General features: G+C 37.8%; 3 protein-coding genes across 3 annotated transcripts; all 3 read right to left on the reverse strand.

The window, feature by feature from the left end:
* Positions 1-2888: 2888 nt before the first annotated feature.
* Tsp_05597 (putative tetratricopeptide repeat protein 27) lies at positions 2889-5264 on the reverse strand. Its single transcript, XM_003371896.1, has one exon. The coding sequence runs from the start codon at positions 5262-5264 to the stop codon at positions 2889-2891; it is 2376 nt and encodes a 791-aa protein (XP_003371944.1).
* A 12-nt stretch (positions 5265-5276) lies between these two features.
* Positions 5277-6626, reverse strand: Tsp_05596 (hypothetical protein). The gene is made up of 6 exons (XM_003371897.1): positions 6547-6626; positions 5833-5912; positions 5752-5792; positions 5717-5726; positions 5480-5505; positions 5277-5429 (listed from the first exon to the last, which is right to left on the reverse strand). Exons 1-6 carry the CDS (start codon positions 6624-6626, stop codon positions 5277-5279), a joined length of 390 nt encoding a protein of 129 aa, XP_003371945.1.
* Positions 6627-7040: 414 nt separating this feature from the next.
* On the reverse strand, positions 7041-9467 carry Tsp_05595 (UDP-N-acetylglucosamine diphosphorylase; the record flags this gene model as incomplete). The annotated part of the gene is made up of 10 exons (XM_003371898.1): positions 7041-7094; positions 7212-7428; positions 7491-7628; positions 7665-7699; positions 7735-7890; positions 8103-8275; positions 8339-8514; positions 8587-8806; positions 8837-8978; positions 9120-9467. Coding segments are annotated over 10 exons (1659 nt in total), but the record flags the coding sequence as incomplete, so codon positions are not given.
* Between the last annotated feature and the right edge of the window lie 36 nt (positions 9468-9503).

The raw sequence follows: 9503 nt of genomic DNA on the forward strand, positions 1-9503 counted from the left end.
CCGGCCCCAAAAGCCCCCGCTATCCGTGGGTTGGAATAGGGGATATGGATATTTTTGGCGGGGAAAGGGCCAAAAAAGCTTTGGCCCCTAGATTTGAACCCCGGGCGTTGGCGCTGGGCCATGAACCCCTGGAATTGGGGGTGGGGCTGGCCGATTGGCTTTGTCGCTGGGGCTGGGCCGATGGCGTTGGCGCTGGGCTTGAGCGCTGGAGTTGGGGCTGGGGCTGGCCGATGGCGTTATCGCTGGAGTTGGGCGATGGCGTTGGCGCTGGTTGAGCGCCGGCGTTAGCGCCGAAGAAAATGTTGATCAACAGACGAATCGAACGATCAACATATTGAAAATCAACCAACCGTTCGAATGTAGCATGATGCAATTTTATTTAAATATTCGACCTGAGAGAGAAATTGAGAAAAATGTGCCCTGTTTTTTTTCACTTTTCACCGCTTGGGTTTTTACTTTTAATCACAGAAACTGAAAGTTGTCACCAACTGACTATACGGTGAAATGAAAACAAAATAACAAAAATAATTATGTTTCTCCGATCGTCGCGTTCCATCCCAATACTGTGATTTTCGTTTGTTTCGTTTTCTTTCGATTTACATATTTAAATTTGAACCATTTGAAACGACTGCGTGTAAAATTTATTTATTGTGTGTGATTTGAATTACAGAAAAACAAAATTTTCAATTCACAATAATTTTGGTCTTCGCGACTGATGTACGTCTAGAGCTTCCGGCTTCACTCGGTCACGGAACCCATTCCACACGTTCGTGTTTTGTTTTAAATTTCAAAATTTCACCCAACGATAAAGTAAAATTCGTCATATTACACAATTTGTTCCTTTCTTTTTACAATAATTTACCCAAACCAAATTATGCCACAGTTGCGATTGAAAATGTTCGATTGTTATTGTTGTTGTTGCATAATTTTACGATGAAATGAAAAATTGCTTACCTGGATGTTTGGAAGAGTTCGAGAAATGAAAAACGACAGAATTGAAGCAGATAATTTCAACACCGCCGTACACGACGAAAAACTGACGCTAACAAGAGATACAGTACATAAACAAACGTGGAACATAATTATATTTACCGTAATGGGTGTGAATTTGGTATAAATTAAAAAAATAATAATAAATAATTAAATAATAAACAATTTGAGTTAAAAATTAACTTATTTAAATTTTTATCGACGCAACTATTACTGCATCTATGATGCAATTGAAAGATGAACAACAGCACGTTTGTTTTACGAAATGTTGTTTTTTTTAATTAAATACCGAAAGAAAAAAACTGATAATTTATCGTATTGAATAATAATAATAATAATAATAATAATTATTATTATTATTATTAAAATGTTGCGTTGAGCGGTAGCAGCGGTTCCATGAAATGGTTGTCAACCGGGAATTCAATCTGTGAAGCCGAGAATTAATTTACAGCGTACAAAAGCAACAATAAACGGCAACAGCAACAACCAAGCGCATTTCTCTTATCAGTTTCTGTGCTCGCACCGGCTCGTTATTATGATAAACACTCCCGAATGGCTTCTGTTTATTTTCATCAAATTATGCATGCAAATAAATTGACCGTAACAGCGAATCAGTTGATTAAATTGTTGATGAATTAATCAATGCTACTTTCGGAACGGTTCGATGTGAAAATTTGCGTCGTTTTTGCCCAGTTTCACTTTTCTGGGTTCAATTCGTCTTCGCACGGTTGATTTTCAAACCGAATAACATTCAACGCGGAAATGAATACACGCCGATTGAGGGAATTTATTTTATTCGAGCATTTTCAGTATTTATTTATTGGTTTTGTTCGAAATTTGAAAATTTGCATTTTTGCTACTAATTTACGACGCTTCAACTTTGTCGGCTTTGCCAACATTCGGTACTGAAGTTGTCGACATTTTGTCCAATTTTCGCTTTCACTGATCAACAGAAAAAAATGCAGAATATAAAGTAATTCAACGAAAAATTTGACTCGACAATTTTTTCCAACTGATGAGTCCAGTATGATAAGCATGTAAAAATTGAAGAACAATTTTCACAACATCTACACGTAGCGTTGTAAAAAACTGTCCGCGCTATATTTCACTGCAACTATTTGCAACTACTGACCACGCAACTGACCATCTCGCGTTTTTTCCAGTAAATCATGGTTCGTATAATTTTGCCACAATTTGCTTTGTTGTCACACTTGGTCTTGCATTCGCTTATACTACATACAGTACATTGTGAGCGCGATTGGTTTTATTTAGAGATAAAAAAATTAGTACCAGGCTCGTGTTGTAGAATAATTTAAATAAAAAATGTCAATTATTCGACATTTGAAACAAAAATCACCACTTTTGACTATTATTAATCATTATTTCAAACGTGTGCCACGTTGTCAACTTTTGTAACTCTCCCACCTGCGTGCATTTTTGATATTACCGTTTGTCGTGGCTTCGTGTTCTTCTTGATCATCTTTAAAGCATTGTTTTGTTTTTGATTAATGCAAATTAATTTTTCTGACCAACCTTGAACACCCACAAATCGAAACTGTCACAGTGATTGATATGAATCAACTTGCCAAAGTGTACGAACAACAATAGTACTAAGAAAAATATCATTTGAAATTTTAATTATTAATTTCTTTTCGGCAACAATTCAAACAGTGTGCTGAAATTGCTATGAAAAAAAGAAAAACAAATGAAAAGATAAAGCAGTACACAATTCCTAGGGTAAAATTTCGACAAATGCGACAATAATGGCAGTATTATGATTGATAATGGTAGTGTTATGATTAATAATGGCAGTGTTATGATAATGGGAGTGATAGTTATTGAAAACTTTTTCTCAGCAGGCGAAAACCATCTCACACAGAATCGCCTCAAAACTGCTACTATTCCAACTTTGCGCACAAACGTTTCAGACGAGAAAAATTTTCATGCAAAATCCTATTGATAGTGTCGTCATTATTTCCCATTCCCTTCATACAGTATTCTTTCTTGATCACGTTCAAAATTTGCCAGCAGGCAATTCTCGCTGACGACCTGACCGCCTTGGCATCGAGGCCGTCGTTTTCCATACGAGTCGCCAGGAGAAGTTTCGACTTGGCCAAATCGACCGCATACTCCAACACTTCAGCGGCTGCGGAAAATTCCATTTTCAATTCGAATTGCCTTTTTCTACAGTAAAACGCCCGCTCGCAAAGTCTGCAATATTTTTCCAAATCACACTCAAAGTCGACGTGGTCCGGATTGTACAATTCTGAATAGAGTCGCCACAATTTTGGACAGTTCGACTGCTGGGATGTCAGTCGTCCAAACAGTTCGCAAAGTTTTCTGCGAAAAGTGACGCCGAATTTCATTTTCAAATCCTCATCGTTGCACATTTTCACCAACGTGCTCAAGATTTCCATGTCGTCGATGGCAACGCCCATGTCGATCAACCGGTGAATACCTTCTACAGCATCCATCACTCTGCCGACGCGAACACAGACCAGTATAAAATTTTTCCAAATTTTCTGGTTCTCATAATTGCACCGCAGTGCTTCTTTCAAAATTTTATACGCTCGATCTTCTTCTCGCAATTCCAAAGCCGCCGCGGCGAAATTGTTCCACGCTTCGGCCATGTCGGGCTCGATGCGGACACAATGCCCGTACGCATGGAGGGCAGTTGAAAATTTTTTCAACTGCAAACTCACGTAACCGAGCAAATACCAAATGGAAAAGTCCAACGGCTGTACAGTGACCGCTTTTTGACAAGCTTCAATTGTTTCCTCATAAAGCTGCTTTTTGAAATACAATTTGGCCAAAGAAAACTGAGCACGAGCGTAACGTTCCCCTGACAATTCCCAAGCTTTCACATAGCCGTCCGCTTCTTCGGTAATATCGGCCAGATAACAGAGCAGTGCCGGGCTCTGTTTCACTTTAAGTTTCGCACGCACGTACTCTTCGCATTGTTCTTTCATACCCAAACGAATGTAACATTGAATCACCATGTCCACCATGTCAAGATTCAAGTAATCATTCAGCGCATCTTTCACACATCCCAACAAGAGCAACAGATCGGCATTCAATAGGCGCAACTGCCAGATTGGAGGCACCTTGGTGGCGAAGAAGAGGAAAAAACGTTGCCGAGTCGACGCCCCGTATCCGTGGAAACACTGCACCAATTCTCCAACTTGCCTCAAAGCGCGTTCGACCGTTTTAACGCTGCCCTTTTCCATACTGCTCCGCTTGTACAAACTGGCCACCTGCAGCGACCAACAGTGAGGATTTTTCAAAATTTCCCTCAAATAAGCCGACTGCTCGAGTTGGGAGATCGGCGACCGTGCCGTCCGCGCCTCCCACAGAACCATCTGCGCATAAATGGCAGACTGTTCAAGCGCCGTCAACGGTCGCTTCTCGTCCACGTCGAGCAGTTTCAACTCATTCAACAAATTGCCGTCTTCCAACGGAAGATTCTTCGGCACCATCCCCGCCGACGCTGCTTCTTCTTCTGCTTGTGAACAACTGTCTTCCTTACTGAAGACGTCCAACACTAGCTGCGGAATTTCGCAGGACTGATGGTATGTTCGCCGACCGTATTTACCGGTCAAACGCACGTTCAAACGCAAATTCCGCATAGCCGATATCAACATCTCGTCCGCCTGCTCGAAGTTGAAATAAAAGCTGGAAATGTTGGCAATTTCAATCAACAACTGTGGCCTCAATCTCGAATCGAATTTTCCCACGTATTCGTGCCAGCCGTGGAGAGGTTTCAAGAGATCTTCGAAAATTCTTCTGATTTTATTCTGTCGACTTCGAAACAACGACTGCCAAATCGACAAAATTCTCAATGCCCACCAACGAGTGGTCAGATACTTGTCGACGAAATATTCGAAACAGTCGACAAACGTCTGTTTAGCCATGAGCAACAAAACCGGATATCTACAACGGAAATAAGCCTCTTCGCCATCGCAAGCCAAATACTGTTCGCAGACCAGACTGTTGATGGTGGAATTTCCCAAAATGGCCAACTCTGAAGACGGTAAATCACGCGGAGGACCGAGGAAATTTTGCTCGACGAAGTGCAACAAACAGTTGATGCCGAACTTGAAGCATTCGTCCAACACGGCTTGCTCGTTAGCGTTGGCCACCATATGCCCGTAGAAATTTTGCACAGCGTCGACGCGGTCGAGGTCACGGACAATAAATGGAGCGGAAAAAGCTTGCGGCACAGAAGCCAATTCGAAATCTCGAATCGAAACAACGCCGACATACTTTCCAGTCATATTTCAATACTTTTATTCGTTTCCGTTCTCAAGATTGTGCAGTTCTTTACGTTTCAATTCCCACTCGATTCGTTGTTGTTCACTTCTCGACTTGCGAAAGTCTCTGACCCAATTTCGGAAATCTTCGTTCGAATCAACAACCTCTTCTGGACGACCAAAGCCAAGCTAAAATTCATATATGAAAAAACATTTAAACATACACACCAAATTCAAACTGCATTTGTCCAAATTAAGCGGACAACTTTAAACAAATACATTATCAAACAAACAAGCAGTTTTAAATTTAATGCTATGCGCCTAGTTGAAAATTTCAAATCAAATAAAAAAAGAAGACGTACTTTTGTTCCCAACGAAAATATCACGACAAATAATTAAAAAAAATAATTTTAACAACTGAAAATTGAAAAATACATCTTGTACAGGAAAAACATTGAAAACAATCAACAGTTAACCAGAAGCAGACTAAAAAAAAAGAAAAATGATTTACCACAGGGCCGAAATAATCTGGATTTCCAGCGACGAAATATACTAAAATAGGAAAAGCAACGTAACAGGAAAATCGAAAAACTTCCAAATGCCACGTTCCCATCAAAAAATGAAAGCTCAGCACGACAGAGGACTGCCAACTGGAAATCAACGGCTGAAATGCTAAAAGAAAACCAAGTACAATTTCTGTAGCAAACTGGTCATACTGTCATCCAGTGATAATTGTAAAAAAAAGACTAATGATAGTTTTTTATTTGAAAAATTAACACAATTCGTTTTACTTTGTTTCATGCTTTTATTTTCAATATTTATTTCGTGTCAGCATGATGATGACCAAATTTTGCAAATATCAACATGCATTAGCGTCGAACAGAAAATCATTAGAAGTTAAATTAAGAATGAATCAGTAAAAATTTCTTCAAATATAATTTCATTGATTTTAATACTACTTTTTCAAAAATTTTTCAAATTTAATTTTGCATCAAACTGCAAATTACAAAATCATGCACATACTGTAATAGTAAAGTTCAGATTCTTCGCACTGACCTGACTGTATGATACTTGGGAAATGAAAAAAGCTATCGATTGAAAAAATCAGCCGATAAGTCACCAAAAGGACTATAGCATGTCGTTTTTTATCGTTTATTATCTTAGTTGTTCAAGATTACATTTTTAATTGGAAACAGAAATGATCTTGACGTTTTTTACATGTTGCTGCTTATTATGTAATTCAATAAGTGTAAATATAAGCTACGGAACTAACAGTAATTCATTTCTTTTGTATTTCAAATGTCACTGCGTATGTATATGCGTGCATTTAGTTCCATGTAACAATGAATCGTTCGTAATAGCATTTATCGTTATGGCGGACGTCATTAAAACATTACCGAAAAATGTAACATTTGTCAATTCGTCTATTGAGTTAATGCTTTTGTTAAATATGACAATTCTTTCACGCAGCATTCAGTATTACTTTTCAAAAGTGATCATTTGTAAAATGAAATTCATTCAATTTGATTGTATTGAGGTTAAAATAAACGCATTCCTTGTTGGTAAATTGTCAAAAAACAAAACCAAGAACTGCAATTATATGTGCTAATTTATTAAACGTGGTGGTAACCAGCTCACATTTCTCATTTCATTCCAGATAAAAACACTGACAAATTCTAAAAATTAATGTAAAAACATAATGAATATATTAAAAATTGCAAATACAATAAATCAGCACATATAAAAGTTTTTTTTCCAGTTTTTTTTCCAGTGCCCGAAAGTTGTCTCGCATCGCCAGTATCATTTCAAAGTGAATGGAGACGATAAAACTTCTTCATTACTAATGTGAATATCCTTAACAAAATTAAAATATAATAAATATATAAATGTTACAAGATTAGTAAAACCTGAAAAAATTTATATCAATTGGACAGAAATGAAATATCAAATGATGATCATAAAACAATTTACCTCTCCAGCGTAACTAACCAAAGGGGATACTTCACAAACGAACGGTTCGCTTTCCTGGGATAACTCGGGTACTTTTCCACCACCGTCGATAATCCACTGGCGATGCAGACGATACAAGTCCGCGCGGCAAGTTGTCGGGCAATCCACACCAAGAATATCGGGATTTTTCAGCGGACTGAATTCTTCATTTCGCGGAACTTCCAATATTGCAAAATTTCTAAAAATAAACCAATAAATATATCATTTGATCGTTAAACAAAAAATTTCAGCTATCCAAACTCTGAATATGGAAAAACGTCGAAAATGAATTTCTCCAGCTTGTATCCATTCGGTTCAACCGGAACTTGAAGAATGTTATCAGCTTGAACGTAAGGAATTGCCTTTTTTGCCAGATGGTAAGGCAATACTACATCATCACTGTAATAAAATTTGAATATGTTATATGAATTTCACGTGATGTGATTTGGTCGAAGAAGAGGAACACCTACCTGCACATTTTCTTCAAAAATTGAAATGTAAAAACATGGTTCGCAATGTTTCCAGCTCGAAAAACCAACTCTCCTTTCTCGTCCCGCTTTTCAGCAAGTGCCGAAGATATTTCTGAATATTCCAAAACTCTCGGCTTCGGATCGCAGCATACAACTCCCAATTGTTCAGTCGGTGACGCTTTCTTGATTACCTAAAAAACATAAATACAACTACTCTGTCAAATTAATATAATATTCTACTTTTCATAAAACAAATATATAGCATATTTCATTTTAAATGCAAATGTTAGCTACTGAGATGCAGTTGGTTCGAGTTGACGGATAATTAAAGAATAAAGCATGTTACACTTTGTACAATGATAACAATAAAAGTAAATATTTAAACAAATACACAAGTAAGTACCTTTGTTGCACAGTCGGCTTTCATGTATTTGCAGTAACCGAAAAACAACGGATCGCCTACACGCACAAGAATGTTGTCAACACAATAGACGTGCACAAATTCAATTCCACGTTTTTCCATCATGTCAAGCAGATTCGACTTGCTCAGTGCGGCAAACATACCACCATTTCCATCTGAAAATCAGATGCAAAATTTGAAATTAAAAAAAATATTCTTTTTTTTTGAATATGATGAACCTGGAGCCATAGCTATAGCGTCGACTGAATCGAAGAGCACCTTTTTCGTGAAGCTAAAACACGGCATAGCACCCTGACGGAAGAAGTGTATTTGTGCCTTATCAAGCCCGAAGTAAGAATGCTCTTGGAAAAACTTTTCAGTTTTTCTCACGGTAGCTGGACTGACCATGATCAACCTAGAATAAAAAAATTGTCGAATTCAAAAACAGCATGCAACAATGTGCACATTGGAAAAAGAATTCAAATACCATTCGATTTTTACTGCAACTGTTTGGTTTTTGGAATTTGCAAATTCGGTTGCCAATTTTTGCAGTTTAATGATTCGTTCAGCTTGCAGCTGGAACAGACTCTTCCCGGACGGCAAACCGATATCTATAGCTCCCTTTGGTGCGTACGATTTCAAACGACTTCCTTCACCTCCAGCGAGTACAATTACCGCAACTTTATTTTCCGCAATCAGTTGTAGACCTGAACAAACAACAATAAATCGAAATAAACGATTATCAACAATAAAATATCCCTTGCCTTCGTTGTAAAGATCGTCTTTCAATTCTTTCGATAAATCTGCTCTCGATTTGTATCTGCTCTCATCAACGGGCTGAACATCGCTAACCGTATCTGATTTACGTTGCATGCATCTCTAAAAATTTACTAACTTAATATTCAAAATGTCATGATCAAATATACATTTAAAAAAATATATATCTAGAAAAAAAACTGCTTGATGAAACTAATTAAAACTCATAAATTAATTAAATTTCAAAATGACAAAAATTTTTACCTCAAGTTCCTTCAGACAACGTGCAATATCGATGGCTTGAAATTCGTCAAGCAAACGATTTTTCGACGTGAAGCTCAACGTATTGAAAAAAGAGGCGTGATATTTCGCGATTGGAATCAAACGAAGTTTCGCTTCTGCTTCCCTATCTCCCTCTTCAATTTTTTTCTTCAGATATTCATTATAATCTACACCGCGTTTTATTTTTTTACTTTCTGAAGTTTTCGACGCTTCTTCAATTTTCTCTTTTGGAACTTCTTGCTCTTCCTTCGACAACTCTTCCACACCTTTTTCCTCCTTCTTTTCATCAAGCGGTGCATCAGCCTTCTTTTCATCAAGCGGTGCATCAGCCTTCTTTTCATCAAGCGGTGCATCAGCCTTCTTTTC

This window comes from Trichinella spiralis (assembly GCF_000181795.1).
Source record: "Trichinella spiralis strain ISS 195 chromosome Unknown Scfld9, whole genome shotgun sequence".
Taxonomy (NCBI): Eukaryota; Metazoa; Nematoda; class Enoplea; order Trichinellida; family Trichinellidae; genus Trichinella; species Trichinella spiralis.

Coding starts and splice junctions, on each gene's coding strand:
- Tsp_05597 (XM_003371896.1), bottom strand. CDS start 5,264: ATGACTGGAAAGTATGTCGGCGTTGTTTCGATTCGAGATTTCGAATTG.
- Tsp_05596 (XM_003371897.1), bottom strand. CDS start 6,626: ATGACGTCCGCCATAACGATAAATGCTATTACGAACGATTCATTGTTA. Junction 5,913..6,546: donor TGCACGCATATACATACGCA/GTGACATTTGAA, acceptor GTTTTCTTTTAG/CATTTCAGCCGTTGATTTCC. Junction 5,430..5,479: donor GCTTAATTTGGACAAATGCA/GTTTGAATTTGG, acceptor TATGAATTTTAG/CTTGGCTTTGGTCGTCCAGA.